This window comes from Triplophysa dalaica, chromosome 11, assembly GCF_015846415.1.
Source record: "Triplophysa dalaica isolate WHDGS20190420 chromosome 11, ASM1584641v1, whole genome shotgun sequence".
NCBI classification, from domain to species: domain Eukaryota; kingdom Metazoa; phylum Chordata; class Actinopteri; order Cypriniformes; family Nemacheilidae; genus Triplophysa; species Triplophysa dalaica.
This window is the reverse complement of record NC_079552.1, coordinates 13,082,331-13,106,574: the sequence shown is the minus strand read 5'-3', so window position 1 is coordinate 13,106,574 and position 24,244 is coordinate 13,082,331. Positions and strand designations below refer to the sequence as shown.

Here is a 24,244-nt window from a genome sequence, read left to right as displayed (position 1 = left end):
CTCTGATGGGAGATCTACTGAGTTGCAAATGACTCCAAAGGCTTTGTGTGTGAGGACCATAAGGATGTCCTTCACAGAATAGACTGACAGACTGACAACCCAGTTTTGGTAGCTGACACGAAAGTCCAGAGTTGTTTTTTTCTTTCCAAATAAGACATAAAGCAGCAAAATGTTCAGGATCGTCTGGTGAAGCAAAGCGAGGTGATCAAATGTAGACAGAAGGAACTGAATGGCAAGCAAAATGAAATTAAAGTAAGTCATTTTTTGTTCCTATACTGTAGACATTGGCCTATCAGCATTGCTGCTGCTCTGGGATACTCCACCCAAGAATGAAAATTATGTCATGATTTACTTATCCTTAAGTTTCTTAATTTGGTTAAACATATTTGGAAGAATGTTATTTAGCAAATGAGGTTTCTGGGGCACAACTTGAGGGTGAATAATTCATGACATAATTTTCATTTTTTGGCAAACTATTCCTTTAACCAAAGATAATATGATCAATTTTTCATTATTGTGCAGACAATAAATTATATTATTTGAAGCATTTTTTAATTGTATGGATGTATTTAGGATAATAAATTAACCTAACCATGTACTCATTTCCCTCAAATCTGTGTCCTTCTCAAAGACATCGAATTCCAGATAAATTAAGAGTCGATGGACAATGGCAAAGAGCCTGGGAAAAAGGTGAGCTTTCAGAAAAGCATAATGCATTAGTCCATTGTTTTCATTAATTAATATCATAATAAATGTAATTTATTGTAAAAAATATTGAAACAAATATTGTAACACTTCAAGTTACTTTTTTACCTAGTTTTCTTATGTAGGTCACAATATATGATGACAGGTAGGCCTATGTATATTTAAGCCCTCTTAAAAGAATAGTTCACACAATAATTACAAGTCTTAAGCCTTGTGAATCCCTTGTACCCAAAATTTGTTTTGTGGAACGCAAAAAGTTGTTTGCTTTTATTTGCAAGCTGTGCTTTTCCATACTTCGAAGGTAAGTGGTGACCATGGTTGTCAAGCAAGTTATTTCTGCATGATTTTTTTCAGTACTATTATTAGTTAACTGTGCCTTTAAGGAATGAATTGTTTTAATACAAAGCATGCTTGCCTTGATATCGCAATCTTGTAGAAATCATGATAGCCAACTATTTATAACATCTATTTAAAGTATTTACATATGTAATCATAAGAACTCTGTTATGTTTCATACTATTGTTGGCTTGTGGTCTCAGACTAATTGTGAATAATATATAGATTATTCAAGAAAATCCACAGATTATTTGAAGAACGTAAAGGCAATATCCTTTTAATATAGGGTGTAAGATGTTATTTGCTGTGCTGATCTCCATTTTATTGCAGGGTGCTGGAATTGCTAACAGCGACAGACCCTGGTCTTGTAAAACTTGATGAGGCAAGGGCAGATCAGTTACTGGGCCTAGCCAACAATGCCCTTCTGAATTTTGCAGATTCCACAGAAGTGATCTTGGATCCAACCACTGCCCACCCAAAGCTGATTATCGCTTCTGCAGGCGACCGTTGTCACTTACACTAATGTAAGGAAGGATGTCCCTGAACACGAGGGATGCTTTGACACCACCCTTAATGTCCTCAGTGTTCAGAGCTGGAACTCTGGACACCATTACTGGGAGGTCGATGTCGGTGAGAAGATCTATTGGGAGCTGGGTCTCACCTACCCCTCTATTCCAAGAAAAGCTCAAAAGGAGGACTGCTGGTTGAGCTGCCACTCCTGGTGTCTTGAGTACTTTTATGGAGACTACACTGCGTGGCACGGAGGTACCCCACATCCTTTATCCGTCTTAGCAGATTTCCGCCGGATAGGGATCCTCTGCAGCTTTCCTCGAGGTTTGGTGACATTTGCAGTAGTGGATAACACGACACCACTGTACTCATTCCGTGCTGGGACATTTACAGACCCTTTACATCTGGCTTTGTGCCCTGGTCATGATCTTCAAGGGACTAATTCAAAACCCTTTTAGGATCTTTCAATCATAAGTATTTTAAAAAACCCTACATGGATCATGCAAGCTGATCCCACAGGATATGGTGACTATTTTCTGAGGTGGTGAATTTGTGTGAATTCATACACTTGAATAAAATACTCAATAATGAAGTCCCAGCCATAAACCTAACCATCAAATAAATCCAAACGCTGTTGAAATTAGCCACCTAGTAAAAATGTTACAAGCTACAAGGGTCATACCTTTAATACATAGCAGAAGTTTGTAAGATTTAACATAGACTTATATAACAAGTGCTATTTGATTAATTCAGCTTCAGCTATGTTGTAACATTTTCTCTTTTTTTGCATATCAGAAGATAACAATTGAGTTATTTGAACAGCACTCTAAACCAACCATTAAAATTAACTGTTTTCATTAATGATCATCATTTCATCATTAAACAATATTTTTCTATACGTATCAAGCAGATCAGGGAAACATTTGAATAGTAGCTACAAATAGTTTACTGTAAATTCAAAGAATAGGGTTGTGCATTTGTGCAATTGTGTTAATTATTTACCTTACGAGATAAGAAAACATATTCAATGATGGCAAAAAGATGAATCAGATGAATGAAATATTCAATCATTATTAGAAATATCTCAAATGTTGCAGTAGGTAATTATAAATTGATTCCGCCTAGTTTTGAGCAATTTTTGTGTTGATCCAGTCCACATATTTTGTGACTCGGGTATAGACGCCAGGCTTGCCCATCTCCCCACAACTGTCCCCCCAGCTCACTATACCATAAACAAAGTGTGTTTGATTCCTCTCACACGTGAGAGGTCCCCCAGAGTCCCCCTGCCAGAGAAAAACAGAAAGATTGTATGAATCAACTACATCATTATTTGTCATTCAACTTTTTTCTTTTCCTCCTGTAGTTTTTTTTAATTCTTTATCCAGCAGAACCGGCTTCTTCAAAACTTAACCTTCATTATAAAATGAACATCAATTTATTAAATGTCAGCAATGTCAGCATTAAAGGAACACTTCAAGGATTAAAGGAAAATTCTGTCATCATGTATTCACCCTTATTTACATAACAGAAGTTGATTTATTTCTTTATATCTGGGTACACTGTCACTTTAACAGCATGACTAAAAGATGCCACTCTACCCTTATTTAACTCACCTGACAGGAGTCTACTCCTCCCTTGAGATGGCCAGCGCAAAACATGCCACTGTCTAAAACAGCTGCATAATCTTTATTGGTTGAACAAGCCTCCTGAGAGATGAGTAAAACCTGTGCATCAAGCAAATGACCGGAGCCATGTTCCACTAGAGAGAATGAGGGAAAGAATGGATGTGTTTAATTTCAGTGCTTGGGAAATAATTTTGGTTGGAGTGAAAAAAAATGAATAAGCATTTAATGGCCAAAAACAAATGTTGAGAAACATACAGGTCTCTGTGGCTCCCCATCCGGAGATACTACATTCTGATCCATCCGCAAAAGGTTCTGTAGGCAGGCAGGCAGTTTTCACAAGCTGATTTTCCGTAGCACATTCTCCGTTAGATGCTTTCACCTTTAGCAAAGCTGCATCACAAAAACAATGGCTGTTATTATACCTGACAATAGAAATTAAAACGCAGTAGCATTTTGAAAAGCTTTTTGATATTATGGGCTATTCTTGCTATTTGACTATATTTTGAAGATCTTGTTTACACTGAAATAGATTTTAAATTGAAAACATATGGGGTGTGGTTTAAATCCAGAAAGTTGAACCAATTTTATCCAAAGTTTTCCAATGGGTGAAATCCTTTTTGTAGTGTTTGTAGCATTATTCCAGCATCACACCAAGAGAACATAGCAGTACACATCAATATAGTTCCCATTTAATCCAGCACAATTCCAGTTATTACCCTTAAATCTATTAAAGGAGCAGTGTGTATTTTTGGAGGATCTATTGTCAGAAATACAATGTCATGTACATAACCATTGCTTTAGAGATGAAAAAGACCTTACATAATAAAGGCTTTTGTGTTTTTACATACCTTGTGTTTATAAACCTTATGTTTTAAATACCTTAGAATGAGCTATTTCTATCTACATACACCACTGGCCCCTTTATGTTTTGGTCAGGGTTCCATTTTTTTCAGCAGTGCAATTAACCAAGAACTTCAAAATAAAAGTCTTAAATAAACCCAAAGAATTTACACAATTACAATTAAATAATCTAAAACAAATGGCCACCATCATTTGCAAACAATCACCAATATCATTGTAGACAACAGAAGTTTCCCTGTATTGCTCATGGACAAAAACTTTCTCTGCTAGCAACAACTGGGGTTGTGGATCATTTTGTACCAGATTTAGTCCTCCCACCATAACTCTGTAATCATTCTTCTTTTCACTGCACAAAACAAACAAACAACACAAAGGAAAAAAAACAAAGTCATATTATTGTGAAACTCGGACGTGTTTGGAATCAGTAACAGTAAACTCACTGTACTTACATGCAATGGGCTGCAGTCAACACCCAGCAAGGCTTTACAAGAGTCCCACCACAAACGTGATTAAAGAAGATACCGCCCTTTGTTTTGGCCTGAACTGACACCTGCCATGGATGAGCTCCAGGAATAGATTTAAGACCCCCATAAATTCGGTTGAACTGTTTTTTCGGCTCAGGTTTACCACAGGTAAGAAAATCCTTTGTTACTGAAGTGTTCACAGGTTTTATGGTAACTGGATGATGTGGCACAGTGGAAAAAAGGCCTTTGGATGAAGTCACCCTCACAGGGGCAGTGGTAGTGCGAGGCTTACCTGTGACGTTCACAAATCTATCTGTAGTGAAGAAAAGTGCACTGTGTGATTTATTTGCACTGGGTTAAACAGTTAAACATGGTTCAAAAATGGTTAATCAGACATTCAGTCCCTGATGATGGAGCTCTTGATGCAAACCTTCAATGGAAGGCCAATATAATCCAGGTCGGATTTTAAATCATAAGAAATAGATTTGTCCTTTGACTCGACAGAAGTTTGCACTAATTTATGGGCAAGTGTTACCTCCTATCTGTGGTGTGGTTGTTCTAAACGCATATCCTGATGTAGTACGTCGTGGCACATCTGTGGTAGTTTTTGGTTTGGTAGTGGTGGTAATCACTTCTGTGGTGTTTGTTTCTGTTAAAAAAATATAAGATAATTGTAATATTTGAGATATTTCTCAAAATATTTTCTTCTGTTTTCCACAGAAGAAAGAGTCCTGCGGGAGTTGAAGGTTAATAAATGAATTTGTATTTTGGGGTGAACTATCCCTTTGAGTATTGGCTGGGTCAGAAATGTGTCAATTAGACGATTCTTGTTTTTTTTTGGTCATTCTGACAGGCAGAGTTGAGGATCCTCGGTTTTCTTTATTTTGTCTTACCACATTTTCTGACATCACAATAATCCCATCTGAGCTTCTTGTTCTTTTTTATAAAGCACCACGGCTTCCTATCTCCATCAGGGTTTCTGTGATACAAAAGACTCTAGAGTAAATGTAAGGATTTTTATTTTTCTATTACAACAGGTTTCCGAAATGTTCTAAAAGTTTGCTTCGATCTGTGTGTACAATCACGTGTGAATATGTATGTATATAATTTTATAGGCTGTTCTTCCACCTGCAGTTGTTATGAGGTCCCAGGCCGCCAATAGTGACTGAAGGGAAAGGTCCTTTATCCAGAACAAACTCAGAGTTCCAATCGAGACACTCATCGCCATCTTCTGTCTCTGAAACCCTGCCTCTGTATGACTCACCATCTCCTATATAGCAGTCATTTGGGTCTGAGGAATCAATAATAGCACACTATGACTACATATACTGTATTACATTCCTTCGTTTAGTTTTCTTGTGAACAGAAAATCACACAACAGAAAAATGTAATCTCCAGACTCTTTAATGCCTGTGCTCACCAACTTGACAGTATCTTCCTTTGAATTCTGCTTGACAGACACAGTCAAAGTCATCTTCATCCTTGACACATTTGCCATTATTCTGACAGGGGTTTGGAGTACATGGAGATGCTATACAAAAGTACATAAACCATGAATAGACAAAAATTAGACCAAAATCAAATTTTAAATCTGTTTTAAATTGATGATAGTGAAATTTTGGTTCAGCATGAGTTCAGTGCTATAAGTCTTACGTATTTCGCAGTTTGGTGGTGCAAAAGGTGGAATGCATTTGCACTTATAGTAAGGAGGTGATGTTGTCAGAAGGCACAGTCCCACTCCACATTTTCCTTTACTACAAACATTTCTCCCTAAAACAAACATCAATTTATTTATGATACAGAAAAATTACCTAAGTGTTTAAAATAAATGCTGTGAAGTGAGCTCCTACTTCTCTCGCATCTTCTGCCACCGAATGGTTCTGGGCATTTGCACTTATATTTATCTCTCTTTTGCTCACAAAAACCTCCATTCCGGCATGGGCTTGGGCTGCATTTTCCTGAAAAACCAAAGGGGGAGAAAAACTGTTTAACTTGGGTTTTAGAATAGTAACCAGGAAATGCTCTGTTATAACTCTTTTCAATTTCTTTTTTCTCAATATGGCTATTTATTCCTCTTATATCACTCTTTCACCCGAATACTACCCTGCATTGATTTACATCTCTTCAAAGCAGATGCGGTATACAGTTCATTTTACTCAATGGGCCTCATTCATGAAACACGAGCAGAACGATTTTTCATTCGTAAAGTCGTTTGATGTAAATTTTCGGATGCATGAAAATGTTCAAATTTTTTAAATGTTAGTTGGTAAGGAAGAAATGTACACCTGCTCCATACTACTTGTAAATAGTGTGTTAAACCGCACATAACGTTGTGTATTATTTCAGACAAACTGATGATGCTGCATTTTGATGCACTATTGCATCGTTTCCACTGAGCAGTATGGTTCGGTACAGTACAGTATGGTACAATTCGTTATCAGGCTTCTGTTCCCACTGACAACAGGTAGGCTTGGTGTACGCTGGAAAGTAACCATCGACGACATACACCTATTTCTCAAAGTGGCGACAGAGACCAGAAGTAGGGGGAAACTTTTACTGGCCACACAATTTCCATAGCCATTCATTTATTCATTCAGCTTGTTTTCTCTCAGACATTCATTTTATTTACCCAAAAAAAATAGCATGGTTTGTCCGATTATTCATGGTTTACTGGGAGATGTAAAAATAGGGAAAACAAACATTACAAAAATAAAAAAAATTGAGCAATTTATTTATTATCAAGGTCTGATATATGTTAGATAAATCAGCATAAAGGGAGCGCTTCATGCCTAACTTCTTCTGGTCTCCGCAACTGTTCTGTGTAGTGACCGGTGCTAGAGCATTGACCGGACAAGCGTTTACCCTACTTCTGGTTTGTACACGTCACGTTGTGAAATAGGTCTATAGATTAGATTAGATGATTAGATTCAACTTTATTGTCATTACACATATACAGGTACAGTGTAACGAAATGTAGTTTAGGTCTAACCAGAAGTGCAATTAGCAAGTGCAGATATACAGTGTGAATAAATACAGAATACAATATTAGGAAAATAATTTACGTTGGGCATGTACTATGAAAATATGACAATATGACAATATGAAAATATATAGATGGTATGCATTGACGTCACTGTCCCACGTGAACATGCCGAGACACGCTCCCTTGAGTGGTAAAACTGAGCCAAAATGGCTGCATTCAATAGGATAAAAAAAATGTGTCTAAAACACGCAATCATTTTTTTAAACTACAAGCAGTTGGACTCGACGGTGATCCTTACGACTACCTTATGACTTACAGAGGAATCAGGCGTTCTTAGACACCTCATATTGTAACCATTCATTTTGCCCAGTGTTTTACCACTCAAGCAGGCGCGTTCCGGCGTGTTCACGTGGGAAAGTGACGACATGTGCATACAGTAGAGTACGTGTAGTGACACGTGAACAACACGTAATCTACGCGCAAACAACGCTTTCTATGTTAAAATTTGTGCGTTTTTTACTCTCCTGGCTTTCCATATATCTATTCTCACGAAACAAACCAATATGTAAATGACAATGGCGCTTCCTGTGTTGTCGTTCTCCCGAAGAGTATAGAAACCAAGAGGCGCAACTCTGGTGCTTTTTTGGGAGAAAATAGCGCGTCTTCCATTTTGGGGTGAAAATGCTTAATATCTGATAAGGTTTCTAGCGAGCCAAGACTTCTATCGTCATGTATTATCATCATTCAGATTGAATTTCAGCTTTAATATTTTTTTTTTAAACAAAGCAGCTAATATTGCCATCGCCACCCCACAGCAGAGAGCAGAGTGGCTTTCACCCAAAAATGGTGTAAACGCAGGGCGCAGGTGTTGCAATGGAACGATCTATTGAGTTTCGCCTTTTCGTGTCTATACTTATTGGTTGCCCTTGTAGTACGCGCAAGTGACGGTTCTCTGTAAACCAATCAGCATTCTGCAGTGAGATTATAGCTCCACCCATTAGGTTCCGGTACTATTGGTAATACTGTGCTAGGAACCCGTACGAAATGGTCCCCAAAATGTGGTTCGCTATTTCGGTACCATTCACAGTGGAAGCGCAAAAATTTGCGCACCGTAGTGAACCGTACCACTCAGTGGAAACAAGGCATTCGTATCATGAGGATATTTCACAAGTTCTTTTTCCCTGTCTTTTATCATTATTTTTACTTTGGGTAAAGTGCAGAGCTCGTCAATGTACTTTTTCACACAGCTGTCCAATCACAGTGAAGAAGAGTCAGGACAAACATTACATTGACCAACCATCATACACAACAATGTAGAAGTTAATATTAATGGTCACTCCATTTTCATATTAATCAATATTCTTTAAAATAAGATACTAGTAAAAAGTAGGCTAACTGTTGCGGATTTTCTAAATCACACCAACCAAAGCATCTCTGGAATAACCCGCATTGCCTCCAAAGTGTTCTAAGGCCCTGCCAGGTGGTCATTTTCAGAAGAGCACCAGGAATTATTTTTTTAGCTTGCTAGAAACGCTTTGGTGGACACAAATTAATTGATGAATTTATTGGAAAGCATATATAACACACACACACATTTTACTCTCAAATCTGACCTTTACGAAGCATTTGTGAGGAGGAGAGTTTACGGGAAGGACGGTTTAACACGCAAATTACTCTGAATTTCCACACATATATATTAGCAAATGTTTCATGAATGAGGCCCAATGTGTTTCCTGGGATGCAACCCCATGACCTTTGCACTGCAAACAATGCTCTATCAACAGAGCCACAGAGACATATGTCATTTTATCAAATTCTGTAATCCACAAAATAAGTCTGAGATTGAGCTGTGTCTCAGGACTGAGCTCTTCCCTCAAGCACAGCAAACCAAATTCATTATTTTGTAAAATGATGACCCGATCTTGGCTGGGGAGGGGGGTCTTTAAACGGTTAAATTAATTTATTACATTATGCTGACTTTTACAAGTCACTAATCACAGGTCTGTAGATTTTACAAACTGACCTCATGATAGATGCAACAAATTTGATAATCGTATATTGAGCAGGTTCATTAAGTTCACAGTTTATTGATTTGTGGATACTGTTGTTGAATAGAATTTGTCCATTAACAATTTAAATATATTTTTGGAAAGGAATCATACCTCTTACATCTTGAAGTTCAAGCAACCATTCATTTGGATCTGTTGGATCTTCATCATCATCAGATTCAGACGTATCAAACTCAGCAGTCAAGACTACAGCGTAAAAAGACAACCGTAAGTACTGAAGCAATTTGCAATATATGTAAGTTTTACATATAATATAGTAATCTAGATTCATTCAAAATGGTGACTACTTACAATGTACTCTGTTTCTGCCTTTTTTCCCATGTTTACCATGTTCTTTTTCTCCATGCTTGTGCCCCTTCTTTTCTTTCTTCAACTATTTACATGTGAGAAACATTTTTACCTTTAGACTTTAGGTATTATTGTTATGCAGTACTTTAAACATTTTTTTAGAAATGTTGTCACTAATTCACAGAATGAAAACAAATAGTATTTTTACTTTAACGCCTATAAATAGTACATTTAGAAAAACAGAAAATAATTTTGGAGTGGTCACTTAATGTTTTCTATTCGACTGTGTATGAATTGAAATGACGAAAACTCCACAGTCATATTATCAGGTTGATTGTTATTAGCTTTACAGAATTGGTAGTTTGGTAATCATTTATTGTCTTGCCAATCTATGACATTCTAAACTATAGAAAGCAAACCATAAAAATGACAATAAACTAAAATAAAACGATTTTTACTTTTTATATTGTAAGAAAAGTTTTTTTGAGTTATTACCGTTTAAACACTAACACATATCATTGGTACAGTGTCCGTCAAAGGCAGGTTTTGAGAATATTGACATTGCTCCAAAGCTGTGATAGAATGCGTAATTTGTCATGTAAAATATGAGATGTATACACACCTGTGCAGGAACAATGATGGCACAGAGGAAGAGAAGCAGTAAGCACAGCTTTAGTTTCATGATGAAGTTGTGAAGAGAGCAAGAATGTAGAGCTACTCTGAACCCTAATCAGTGCATAAGGTCAATGCATTCAATGTGTGTGTGGGGGTGTGGGGGGGAGTAAGGGCTTTGGGTGCGAATTTAACGTGTGGGATTTAAATGCCTGATATATGCATGTGTGGACCTGTGTGGGTTTTTGGCATGGACAAATGTCACCTATTAAGGGATTTCAAAGTTTGTGTCCGCAGTTCACCCCAACTGCTACACATAAAACCTGCAATCATTATTTTGTAACCACACTACTCAACCCAATAACTTTATCTATATTGCAAAGCAATTTAGAAATGCATTAGTAATGGTAATTATTCAAGTATTCTGCAATCATATCAGCAAAATAATCCTGCATAAAAATGCTTTTGGATTTATGGATAGGCTGGAAGTTCACAGATCATATTGACAAAGCAGCTAACTGTTTGTTGATTCTGGACTTTGTCCTTGTTACAGATTTTAAAAGGTCATATTTGCTGAAGAGGAAAAACAGTAACAGAATTAAAGGCTTTTTTATAAGAGAAAAAAAATGCTATAAATATGGCTACTATTAAAGGTCACCGATCATCCACGCCTTTAACATTGGTCAGTTTGACAGCAAAGAGCCCATATGAATAAAAAGAAAAAGATAAACTGTAATTAGTTCATATTTAATCATTTACATGAGGGCAATATTAACTTAAGTGAAAGTCCATATTTGCTGATTCTAGAGTGTAGAAACAGTGGAACCATTTAAACAAATCCTGTTTCACCTCGTTTTGTCACATGTTGAGCAGGAAAATTACAAAATATCACCACATTCAAAATATTTTACAGGATAATTCGAACAGCATTTTTCTAAATGTACATATATTTTCTATCCTGTAACATCTTAGTCCCATGCAAAAGCACCTTCGGCATCTGACCTCATGAGGGCGCAAGAAACTTGGTTTAAGGTGATTGGCGTTACAGTTGCTGTGCACATTTCCCCCTTCTTAATAATCGTTTTGGCTGTTCCGATTTGAAGACATAATATCAATACTACAGTATAAACGACATTCTTGAAAATGATGTGCATCAAACATTTAACAAATTTCAACAAAAACCGCAACACTTTGGGGAGGTGCCTCTGTTCCCATCTTACAAGCAGATACAGTAGCCTAAATAAATACAGTAAATACAAGAAAATTATGTGCAAATCAGTGCAAGACACATGAGAGATCAGAAAAAATCAGAGAAAAAGATTAGAATCATTCTTTACTAAAGGGCAGGTCATCTGAATGAGTTGTCATTACACACTCTGATGACCACATCACTGACCTGCCTCAATAAAGAGAGAGAGAGAGAGAGAGAGAGAGAGAGACTTTAGCCAGGACAGATGGTGGGCTTTATTGCATAATCTGTTTCTGCTATAAATCGTTTACAGATTGTGATATCACATGTTTTTCCTCCTAAAACTAATCCAGGGGCTTGGCCGATGTATTCACTTTTACCAACTTCAATTCAACTTTATACAAACCAAAACAGTTATGACTAACACAATAAAAATGTCAGTTGTTGATAAATACATGTGAGCCTGTGTATTTAAATATTTACAGAAGTCCTCAAAAATCATTGTGGATGTTTTGAAGATTTGCAAGTACTTATCAAGTATTGCATAATACACAATCGGTTGTGTAGTTGCTGATACACATTTACAATCATTTCTCCCATGGCCCAAGTCAAGATCCATAATAACAATTAAGTGTCATAAAATATTGCAAATAATAGCAACAAGACTAGCAAGACATCTGGCAGTGCCTTATCTACTGTTTGAAATGTCATTTTAGGACACTAGATATTTTTTGTCAAAGACGAAAGAGCAATTCCTGTTGTAGCAGCTCTCCAAAATCCATTTACAATGGGACAGGCAGATATCATAAAGAGGTTCAAATCTGTCTGATTCCAAATCATTTTCATTATTATTGTTTTATCTGTTTGCTTTGTTTTCACATGGATGCTCATCCTGAGGTAACTAGTGATAGGCCAGCTCCAGTCCGGATCCTGCTTCTCACCAAGACGTCAGATGACCCAACACATGCGGAAAGATCACACTGGCCAACTCAGGACTATAAAATGATTACATTTTTTAAAATGGGTTTGTGTTTAATGTTTTGCCCTTGGAATACTGTAAACTGTGAAAATACTATACTGCACAAGCAAATGTGAATTCATCTGAATCATTACAAAAACAGGATGACACATGTTTGGTTTCAATTAGTTTCCTCTGGTCAACTGACTCAGTGAGAAAGAGAGGGGGATCATTTCTGTTTCACTGTGAGTAATCTGAGGGTGCAGGAAGTGGAGAGTATGCTTGAATGTATAAGGGTCAATGACAAATAAGAAAATGTCAGGTGGTGCGACCATATATTAATTTAAAATAATATACATTTAATGTATTTAGCACTGAGTATTTTTCCCCTCATATATAAGAAATTTAACATAAAATCATGCCAAAATATTTTATTAAGAATTTTATTGAGAAAATTAACATTTATTTCTCAGTTTTGTTCTCTGTTTGTATGTTCGGACGGTCGCACCACCTGACATTTTTGGTCTTTCAAACTCCAAAACTCAAAAAATCTATTGAATTTCAATAAAATGAAAAGGGTTTCTTATAAAGGACATATTGTAGATCCATTTGATATATGACATGTATTTATTCAAATTCTTTTTAGGAAAATAATGAATTTGGACACAAAAAATACATGTCACGTCATTGACCCATAAACTGGTTGTTGTGATCATTTCACCTAGATGACAAGTGATCATCTATACATTACCCAGAGTAGTTTTTACTTATACTTTCCCTTGTCATTAAGTTGTTTAAGCTGTTTACACGAGTGGTTTAAAGATCTACCAAACATCTACAGTTTTGCATTTATTAAAGGATTTGGCAATTGCTGTAGCTGCTGTTTACATTCTAGTTGCCTTCAAAACTAACATCAGTCTATCTTATATTTTTGTGTCTTTGCACAAACTCTTAAAGTGACAGTCTACCCAAAAATGAAAATGTAGGTGTTCAGGACCATGTAATAAAACTTTTTATCTGAGGTTATAGCCTCTTGAGGGAAAAAATTGGAGTGATCACTAGAGTTATATTCATAATGCGTAAGAAATGGGCAACACCTGATAAAAGAGGTTAGAACCCACTTGAGTATCAGCAGAATTCAATAACTGTTCAATCTGCTGTAAATGTAAGAAAGTTTTTTCCTAATCTATTCACATTTTGAGATTTTTTGTAGTCCAGAATGTTTTTTTTTTCAGATGAATGTGACATATATGACAATTCACATATAAATGTGTTCGGAGAAAGGGCTATCATTTACACAGCATATGTATACGTACTTTACTATGCAAACCATATTGTTTGTTTGGCCGAAATAATGCGCTGTCACTTTAAATCTAACACGGCTAGGCTTTTCCAATACTACTACGGAAAGTGATGGGCTCATTGATATTAATTAGACCACGTGACGCTGCGCAGACCGACTTGCTAATGACATCAAAGTATCGCGAGAGCGACTCCGATAGCATAGAAAGCAGCCGGCTCTCGACTTGTTTTCGCGGCACTTTGATCCCATTTCTTGATCTGTCTGCGCAGTGACGCATAAAACCAAACACACTTTAAACGACGCTAACCAAGCAACGTCAGAGTTTTCTATTTAATATTCAGAAGTCAGTAGTTTGCCGTAGTATGGTTCGTAATCTTGCTCTCGCTCAGCAGGACCAGCAGTAGCAAGAGAACTGTACGTTGTTGTGGATGGGAATAGTGCTGTCATTCCCTCCGTGCGCATCCCTGCGAGAAACAAAGACGAAACGACAACAAAAGCACGCGAACTGTGCCACGGTGATTGTTTGGGAAAGAATGGTCTTTGAATTATCACAGTATGCGAACGTGATTGCACATCTGTATCCCAAATGTCGTTTTTGGGGGCTGTCGGAATAAACAAGATCACATGTTTTTGGACAAGGCTTTAACCTCACATTGTCGGACGAACGTGCAAGCGTGGATGTGCAACCTCGTGAACTCCCAACAGAAGGGCGAAAGTTCTGTTACTTATCGGATAATAAATTGATGCATTGTGACAACACCACCAAACTACACATTTTAACCTTGACGCTCCACCTATGACAAGCAGACTATCTCTCGGTTACTGTTATTTTCACGCGCATTTACCTTGGAACCATAATGCAAATGTACGTTTGGAGAAGATGCACCGTTGATGGATTTTGACAGAGGAACAATGCCCGGAAGCTCCAGTACGTACCTGATCACCTGTGTGATATTTTACCTGCTTGCCGAAGGAACTTACACTAAAACATGTGATCAAAAGTGCATCTTTGGAAGGTGTAACAACGGAACTTGCGTTTGTGACCAGGGATGGGTTGGAGATCAGTGTCAGCATTGCCAAGGAAGATTCAAGTAAGTAATGTTTTTCCATCCGTGTGTAACATGTCAGTTGCACACACACACGTGGTGTTGTTTGTGCTTTAGCTAGCAGAGGGACATGAGAAAGCTTTTCCCCATCTGACCGACATCCTTCCTGGTTGGCTTTAAGTCAAAAACTCTAGATTAAGGCTTTTAAGTTTCTTATCCACGTTCACTATTTATCTAATAGCCTGTTATTTGATCAGATGACACAACACTTACACTTGGCAACCTCAATAGGTTTTTTGGCATTTTTGTTAAATTACATTTATTTATTTAGCTAAATGTGAGAACTAGAACAGCCTTTTTTATGTGTCCCTTTAAACCTATATTTCTTATTATCTACACTAAAGAACTAAGAATGTAAATTCTCTTGTGGTTAAGTAGTTCAATTCAAAGGTGCAATAACTTTGGCAGTTGAGAAATTGTTTCCTCTTTGAGGGTCAAATACATTGTGCTCTGGTAATGGATAATGACGTGGTAGGGTATAACTGAATGTTTGAAGAGGCCTTATGACTCTGAAGAAGAAACGTTAATAAAAAGATGAAAGTATTTTGACAGCAGAGAAAGTGTGATAAAAGTGTGTTGTTCTTTAAAGCACAACTGATGCTGTGTATCTAAAAATAGTCACTAGAGTGGACAGTGTCACTAGAGGCCCTCTGGGAAGGTGCAGAGAACTGAAGTATTTGGCCTTGTATTACCCTTATCTCAGACGTATTCTTCAAGTCTATTGCTTGCATTGCACAATGCCATGTGTTGGGATGTGCTTGTCACAAGTGCAGGTTTTCTACAACTTAGGCTTTGCTTACATTAACTACAACCAATAAATCCATTTTTGCAGGTATTTGCTTCGATGGAGGTCAGATTAGACATTAATGTGAAGCATTGAGGGAGAGCTCTCAGATTATGACTGATAAAACTGTCAGGTCAAATTCAGGACATATTGACACTGTCAGTTCAATGCTGAGAATGTTTTTAATGTCTTTAAGTACTGTGGTGTTTAAACTTCCTTGGGGCTTGGCCTGAAACCTTGCCCACCAAATGTGCACTGTGCCTTTGCGAAGGTAGTTGAGTCAAGGCATCTGTCAGACCTAGAATCATTTACCAACCTGGCAGATTGATTTAAAAGGATATTTCAGAGGCTAAACAAAATTTCCCATGTTTACTCTCCCTCAAGGCATTCAATTTTTTGAAGCTCCAAAAAGTGCACCAATCGATCAAAGAACTGCTCGACACAGCTCTGTGGTCTTGACAAAGGTCTTCTGAAGTTTGTTTAAGAGAAAAATCCATATTGAGCGCTATTGGTGGCACGCTTTACACCATCTTAACCAATGCATGCCATTTCACATGTTCATCATGGTTTATCTATCTGTATGTGCAGTTGTAGGTCCAATGAAACCTATTTCATAAAGTTCAGTGTGTTTTCTTAGTGACTAAACGGCAGGGCTGTGGTGGAACACTTATAAATTGACATACAAGAAAAATAATTCTCAAGATATTGTATCAGTCTGTGCGTCAATATCTTGGATGTGTTGCCACAGTTTTTACAGACTCGCAGTCTCAGTTTTTTTCTGTGTCTTAGACTGACTCTGATGGTGGGATGAGGGGCCAGTTGCATAAACATAGCCGCAAAAGATGTGATGAACTGGCCTTGTTTATTGTTTTATACTGTTGTATGAGATCCACTTATGACGTTTGTGTGATTTTTACATAAAAAAAACATCAAAATCAATAAGTAATAGGTTATTTTCGACACAAATTTTGAGGCCAGCTCTGCAAACGCTAGGTTTTATTTGCGTGCCGCATTGAAGACTTTATAAGTAAACGCCCACTGCTATGAGTGGATAGCAGTTTGCGTAGTTGGAGCCTTCTGTGAATTTGGTTAGTGACGTAAGGTTAGGTTACACATTATCATTTAGAGTTTTCGCACGGCATTAGTATTATCTGGAGACCTCCTGTGAATTATAAATTACCTCCCTAGATCAGTATTTCATGTGACGCATTGGCACAGGATGATTTGACTCAAATTTACTGACTTATTGCCCCGATGTGATGGCAAGGCTTTAGTTTGTATAGCCTATAGTTGTATTGTTTTTAATGATGTATGACCGTACCTGTCAGATGTTAAAGTTTCCATGTTAAATAATCAAATGGGAGACTCCTGTTAATTTATGGATATCGCCCAGCTCCCAAATAATAACAAAACACTTCAAAACTGCCTCCATTATTTGCAAACGGTGGATTAAACCTTGAAAAATAATATATGAGCCCGCAAAATCACAAAGATCCCGATTTGCACGGGATTAAGATCACAGAAAACCTCTACAATATTACAAATGACTAGAGGTCCCCAGGTAATATTAATCTTGTGCAAATAGTGCTCTGGGCACATCAAGCGATCTCTAACAAAGCATAGTGGTGTATAGTACAATTTGTTTTTACTCACATAAGCTTGCTACACCATTCCTATCGGGTCCAATATAAACGGGGCAGCACTGCTTTTTCAATTTTAGTCTCTCCACAAATCCTGACGAAGGAATCCTCGGAGAAATGAAACGAACAAGCGCTCCATGTTTTTTCCCACATGAGCTGGACTGCTTTAAAAATAAACTTTAACCTAATATCGGAATCGAAGGAAGGTTATGCAGTGATTGTATTCTTCCACAACCAGGGGTGGCACAATATTTAGCCACCATTGACGGCATGTTTGTTTATTGCTCTATTTGGTTCCGCGCCACTTGTGTTACTTCAGAATTGTCATGTGCGAACCAGTGGGAGGGGCTAGAGAAGTAGTCGTTGATATTTTTCTGTGGAGGCAGTGTTCAACCTTTAAATGTCATCATAGATAGGTGCATTCCGCAACCTGGCGTTCGCTGGGCCTGGTGTAAATGACAGATGTTATCTCCGTAACAAGGGCATTTTCAGTTCTGACACTTACATGATGTTCACGTGAATATGATTCCCTCTTACATACCAAAAGCTCGGGTTAAAATTGTGATTTTAATTCATGCTTCCTTTAACAACTAGTCTCACTGACTAGCAATTAGTTAGGACTAATAAGTCTTACTTTTCAGATATTAATTAGACCAATCTATCTTTTTATGTGACTGACTTAAAGAAGTTATGACCCGTTTGGAAGAAAAGTCTAGTGTAAGCAGTTTATGCAAAGGCCCCTGATCTGTGTGTTCCATCAAGTCTGTTTTAGGATTCATACAAAGGATCATTAGAAAGGATTAATGGCAAATTAATGGCAAAGTATGTTTTAAACTCTTTTATTAATATTTATCACTGACACATTAAGCAAACTTTTATTATTTGCCCAGCATTATTCCTTGTGTTAAAATGATATAAAAATGCCTATGTCTTCTTGTAGTCTGTGACAGATCACATGAGAACTTAATGACGAACAAGCCTCTAGTTATTTATTTACTGCTTTAGTTAACAAATGTAGTTGTCCCGAGTCAAAAATGGTTTCAGAAAGATATTTCAAATGACAATCCCTGTGGACTTTTGTGTGGGCAGTCAGTGCCAGAGGGAGAAAAATCAGTGTCTTAATGGTAAGCCTGAGGTGGCCCAAATTCTTGAACTTTTAAGGGTCATAGCATCATTTTAAGATTAGGTAAGTTAACATTGTGTTTACAAGAGCACAATCTGTTTGCACAATAATAATCAAGAAAATGAAATCTTAGGGAATACAGTAATTTCTAACCCTGTCACTGGCATATACCGTCATTTACATAAAGCTCCAGGGTGCCTAATGTTTCATAGCTTGGCCTTTTGCATATGCCTTATCTTTGCCTACTTCAAAGCGTTTTGTTTCATGGGCACTTGATGTATGACTCTGACAGCTTTCGTGAAAATTCGGTTCAATTAAAAAGTGAAAATGCTTTTTTTTCCAACGCAAATGAAAATACACCAGCAAATGCAATTATAGACCTGCGACAGTAAAGCAGTTTTGATAGTGTGATAAAAAAGCTTTCAATACAAGAACATTCACTTAATTGCCAATTTAAAAAAAAACATCTATCTTGTTTTGAGTGCTTAATAGATAAGAATAGCTTTGTTTTATTAAACAAATATATTTCCTTTAAACAACTCTTTGCAATGTGTGATTACAATAAGAATGTTTGACCCTAAACTGTTAACTTATCTTGTAATGTTCCTTATGATATTTACTGAAATGATATTATGTTTACATGGTGAGATTTTTAGTTAATAATTGTTCAGTATAAAATGAATGTAATACACAATTCGAAGGTGTCATCGCAAATGCACTGAGAGTGTGAATATGGCTGTACACTTGGAGTTTTATAAGCTGATAAAGATGAAGATGTTGGTCGGAGTGCTTCAGTCTGTCTCTGTGCGTATCACTTGTGTGTGTGACGTGAGTGCTTCATATTACCATCTGTCCATTACAGGATAAATGAATCCATCTGAAATTGAAGCTTGAAGAGGATGTTTTCCAACCACACCCCAATTTTCATACATGCATGCCTTCATACATAGTTTACAAATGTATTACAATAGTTATTGGCAATGGAAGTATGTGGTTTGACTGATATATTTATATGCTTTTGTGGCTTTTTTACATGTATAAAAGATAGGGTAAGGTTTGCTTTTCTCCTAGGGAAGAAGAAATGACATTTCACAAAATTTCACATTCACTTTTACAGAATGTCTGCTGTCAACTGAAACGACAAGAAAAAATCGGAACCATATGTGTCACAGAAATGAATCGGATGAGTAATAAAAGAATGTGGTCGATTGCGGTAGAATTATATTGCAGTTTGGTAGTCCTTGCTTTTGTCATTCTCTGTATCCCACCTCATTGTGTTGATTCCCCACTGCCTTTTTCTTTCTGAGTTATTGATACATGTCTTACTTGTCTCTACTATTTCTATTCTGGCAGTTGGCATTCTGGTTTGTAACCTTTGTCTTTGAGAAGGTATCTGCGTGCACTTTGTTGTTCTTGTGCATGTGAATGTATGTCTGAGAATCAGGATAATACATTTGTTCATGAGTACCACCATATTTTTTCTGGGATTACTGTACCATTTGTAAGTCATTGTATTCAAAACACTCAGAGTTGGGTTCTTAAGTAAAGGTTTACATGTGTTTTGCTTCCCAATGACATGCCTGAGGTTGTTTCAGGTCTAGCAATACATAATTATTAATTAATAATTACAAAATGCAGTTGTAAGATTTTTTTTACCAGTTTATTGAAACAGATAGTGGTGATTGATGGGGCTCATTGAATAAAGGTTATATAAAATGAATGAATAAAAAATACAACCAGGTTCAACACACCTATGGCATTCAATACAGTCTCACTGGTATTCTATTTTTCAAGGTGGCATTCGCAGGATCTCATTCGTACATTGTTTTTTCGATTTGTTTTCATATCAATCATATAGCCACTAACAACAATCAGCTTTACAGTAACGCACAAGGGAACCCCTACAATGTATTTTTGGCGATTACTAAAAATGTTCCTGTGATACTTAAGACTGGTTTTGTTGTCCAGGGTCACACATGAGAAAATAAGACCACATGGGATAAGCGAGGCTTCAAGTTTTTGCTAGCATGTGTACTTGTGTGCCCATGCAGAGCTTAACAGACTTCTGCTTCATTACAGTAATAATAATAATAATAACACTCTACACCGCTGGCAGAAAGGGATTTATATTACAGTACATTATCATGGTTAAATCAAATCTAACGGTAATGTAAAGACGGATTAAGGGGTATTAAGTGTAAGCTGTTTTCAGAGTGAGGTCACCTCTGAGGACTTCTGACCTGCGGTGTGTGCTTTGCTGGTGTATCTTCCAGTGTTCACGCTGGTCTTGTTTTGATTGTATATATTCTGGAGCATATCCCTTGCTCCATTTCACCCCTCCACCCATGCTTCTCTCTCTCTCACACACCACAGGGAGAATAAGGAGAGATGGTTCACATGAAGTTCAACACAAAACCTACATGTGAACTCAGCATATGATCATTCCTTATTCATTTACTCTCTTTTATCCTGTTTTATCAATCATGCACTTTTTTTGACTCGGTTTGTTCAGTTTTAGGAGCTCCCTATAGTCAACATTTCAAAGCACAGTCAGTTTATACGTCAAACTAATTTAAAAGAAATAGGGCTGCAACAACGAATCGATAAAATCGATAAAAATCGATTAGTAAAAAAGTTGTCAACGAATTTCATCATCGATTCGTTGTGTCGCGCGACGCGGAGACGTTTGGTTATTAAAAAAAACTTTATTTGAGCGCGGAGCGAAGTAAACACACTCGGTCTCTCTCGCGCACTGATGCTAGCAGAGTTCGGCGCCTCATATACAGGGCGGAGCAAAAATAAAAAAACGAGCGGAGGAAAGATACATGACGGAGGCAGAGAAATCAGCGCGACCCAAGTCATCATAGGTGCGGGAGCATTTCACACTAAATAAACAGAAAAAGTTTGTTAACTGCAAAATATGCAAACGCGACATGGCGGGAGCAACGCGGCAATAATCCAGCACCTGAAACGCAAACATGTTTGAGTCTGTGATGAGGAGGAAGGGAGTTCAACAGCAGGTTAAGTCACTATAGAATCCTACTTTTGTTCCGTTTCGAAGTGAAGAACGTAATGTCCCTGGTGCTGGTGTTTACTCGTTATCCAGATTGACAAGCATCACAAGTTAGCATTAGCTCGTTAATAACAGTATAATCAGGGGTGGTGTAGTTACTTTGCACTTTGCATTGTAAGACTAAAGACACGTTTTTATTCACTCGCCTTTTTTGGACCATTCATTTATCAATCTGTTGTCATGTATAGCTACACTGCAAAACTTCCTTAGTAATTTTGTCTAATTTCCAGTCCAAATATCTAAAAAATCTTAAATCAAGATTACTTGACAAGAAAATTAAGTGATGCTTAAAACTTCTTTTTGAAATTATATCTCATTAAGATTATTTTTGTACCCCATTGGCAGATAATTTTTCTTGCTTTAAGCAAACAATCACTTAATTTGAGGTGTTTTTTTCAGAAAACAAGACATCATTTCTTATGCTTTTTCATGTGTCTAGAACATGTTTCTTCACATAAGATTTTTTTTAAATTTGGACTGACAACGGGACAAAACTACTAAGTTAGAAAAGCAATTTTGCAGTGTATATTCTGTACTTTCTCCCATATAGGTTATTATTGACAAATATATTTGTGTGTGTTGTACTTTTTAATTTAATTTTAAAGTTCTTTTATAGCTCTTGGTCATCTTAAGCTTTGTTAAAATGTGGTGTATAAATGAAGCTTGCACTTACTACAATGATGGTAGTAATTGAATGAATAAGCTTCAAGTGAATTTGAGAGAGAGTGTGTGTGTGTGTCAGTGTTTGTCAGTGTGTGCGTCTGCAAAAGTGTGTGCGTTTGCGAGTGTGTGCATCTGCGAGTGTCTGTCTGCAGTGTAGTGTAGAGAACAAGTTCTTACATTCAAACAAATCCTGTTAAGTTTTCTGATTTGTATTGTTCTTTATTTTTTATAAATTATTTATTGTTCTGGCAGCTCAGGTGGCACTTTTATTTAAAAAAAGTCTATATATTTGGCAGATGTAAAGCATACATGTGTATGTTTTTTGTGTTAGTCCATTTTTATTTTATTTTATTATTTTTATAACAGCTCAGGGATGTTCAAGGAGCAACATGCTTGTGCACTTTCTAAAGATTTTAGTTCTGTTTTTGAATAAAGGGTTGGAAATGAATGCTATTCTTGGTTTTTTTTTATCCGATTCATCGATTAATCGAAACAATTATTTACAGATTAATCGATTATTAAAATAATCGTTAGTTGCAGCCCTAAAAAGAAAAAAACAAGGTATCAACAGGAACGTGAGAAAGGGGAAACAAATTTATACACTTAGATTTCAGGAGAAAGGTTGACTCATACAGCGTCACTTCATGCTGAAATTAAGCACAAAAGAAACACACACTGTACATTTGATCTACACACGAACATGCTTGAGATGAATTGTTAAAAGTGAGAGGAAGAGATAGAAGTTATGGAAAAGCAGTTTGTGCACGTTATTTTTGTCAGACATACGAAGTAAAACTCCCTTGGGTCTTCTGCTTGTAATATGTACATCTTTTTTAAATTTTTGTCATAATTTAAAGTACGAACAATCTTTATAAGTTTGTGTTATCACTATGCTGGTACCATCGACCAAAAGCCTATGCATTTTTCCCATATACTTTTGGAAGAATGTACATAATAAGATCTATAATTAAGAAATGTTCATGATGTTTGTTTAGACGTCTTGTCTATCAAGATAATCTTTACAGATCTACACAATATTTGCTATTTTTGAAGCCTAAATACAATCACCAGAGGTAAAAAGCTAACATGAGGCTATAAATAGACAACACTATGGACGCACAATATCAACGTCACTACCACAAATCCTTTTTAAACTTTATTAAAAATGTGTTCCATTGGAAACTTAATTTCTCTTTGAATGAACCCCCAACAATGATTTTGGACATTTGTGCCTGTGTTGCATTATTTGCAAGATTTATATGTGCCATGACGTCTAACGTCCCCGCCAAAGGACGTTGTCGCTTTAAGCAACTTGTTAGCAACCATCATTTTAAAGACACAATAAAGGTTTAAAAAATCACATATTGGGTTATAACTGGTGGGTTTTTTGTCATTGATAAAACATGAAAATATTTAGAGGTTTTGTTTGCTACAGACCTTATTTAAGGTGATTTACCAAAACCCCATTAAAAAACGCATATACTTTGGGGCGTTGGAACCGGAAGTTTTAAAATGTATCTCGCTTCCGGAGTTTGTATACAAAAATACTCCATACTCAAATGTGTGAGTATACAGCATACTGTGGATTTTCTGATGACCTATAAATTAATCATTAAATAAAAACAGAAACAAAAGAAATTAGACAGAAATAATAAAAAAATGGATGAGCTATATTTTGATATATCTTATTAACTGTAAAGAAAAACAGGACAGTTTTAATCAAAATGCACAGGGAAATGATACAATGTCACTGGGGTCCTAAATTGCTCTCCTGAATTCAAAGTACATCTCTATGAATTAACGCAGCCTCGTCATGAATTCTCTATAAAAGCACATATGACATAAAAGTCACTGAGATGGTCTCTGTGTGATCAAAATGCATGACATGAATGACTCCGTTAATGAATGAATGAATGAGTTACACTACTTGCACTTTAAAAAGGGGGAGGAGA

At 36.7% G+C, this 24,244-nt stretch overlaps 3 protein-coding genes and 1 long non-coding RNA gene across 7 annotated transcripts in view; 3 read left to right on the top strand and 1 right to left on the bottom strand.

Annotated features, from left to right (window-relative positions):
* The first annotated feature begins 667 nt into the window (after positions 1-667).
* Positions 668-2,067, top strand: LOC130431984 (E3 ubiquitin-protein ligase TRIM21). The gene is given in 3 exon segments (XM_056761199.1): positions 668-690; positions 1,372-1,549; positions 1,551-2,067. Coding segments are annotated over 3 exon segments (660 nt in total). The 3' UTR covers positions 2,010-2,067.
* Positions 2,068-2,219: 152 nt separating this feature from the next.
* Positions 2,220-10,621, bottom strand: LOC130431931 (hyaluronan-binding protein 2-like). 3 transcript variants are annotated; one of them, XM_056761152.1, is made up of 15 exons: positions 10,464-10,621; positions 9,845-9,926; positions 9,647-9,739; positions 6,352-6,459; positions 6,155-6,271; positions 5,922-6,032; positions 5,630-5,792; positions 5,395-5,480; positions 5,037-5,150; positions 4,794-4,814; positions 4,487-4,715; positions 4,244-4,383; positions 3,432-3,566; positions 3,165-3,310; positions 2,220-2,834 (listed from the first exon to the last, which is right to left on the bottom strand). In XM_056761152.1, exons 1-15 carry the CDS (start codon positions 10,521-10,523, stop codon positions 2,673-2,675), a joined length of 1,767 nt encoding a protein of 588 aa, XP_056617130.1. In that variant the 5' UTR covers positions 10,524-10,621; the 3' UTR covers positions 2,220-2,672. The 3 variants fall into 3 exon arrangements, with proteins under 3 accessions (XP_056617130.1, XP_056617131.1, XP_056617129.1); XM_056761153.1 differs by having other exon boundaries at positions 4,487-4,688; XM_056761151.1 differs by having other exon boundaries at positions 4,487-4,814.
* On the top strand, positions 9,636-13,511 carry LOC130431932 (uncharacterized). The gene is made up of 2 exons (XR_008908370.1): positions 9,636-9,760; positions 12,540-13,511. It is a non-coding gene; the product is annotated as an uncharacterized LOC130431932 (long non-coding RNA).
* A 512-nt stretch (positions 13,512-14,023) lies between these two features.
* atrnl1a (attractin-like 1a) overlaps positions 14,024-24,244 on the top strand; it is a 201,415-nt gene continuing 191,194 nt past the window's right edge. Inside the window, exon 1 of one of the 2 annotated variants that reach the window (XM_056760414.1) lies at positions 14,024-14,994. In XM_056760414.1, the coding sequence (XP_056616392.1) occupies positions 14,795-14,994 (200 nt within the window). In that variant the 5' untranslated portion in view covers positions 14,024-14,794. The remainder of the gene's footprint in view (positions 14,995-24,244) is intronic. The other variant, XM_056760413.1, reaches the window with a different exon arrangement.

Coding starts and splice junctions, on each gene's coding strand:
- LOC130431931 (XM_056761151.1), bottom strand. CDS start 10,523: ATGAAACTAAAGCTGTGCTTACTGCTTCTCTTCCTCTGTGCCATCATT. Junction 9,927..10,463: donor CCATCATTGTTCCTGCACAG/GTGTGTATACAT, acceptor ACATGTAAATAG/TTGAAGAAAGAAAAGAAGGG. Junction 3,311..3,431: donor ATGGGGAGCCACAGAGACCT/GTATGTTTCTCA, acceptor CATTCTCTCTAG/TGGAACATGGCTCCGGTCAT.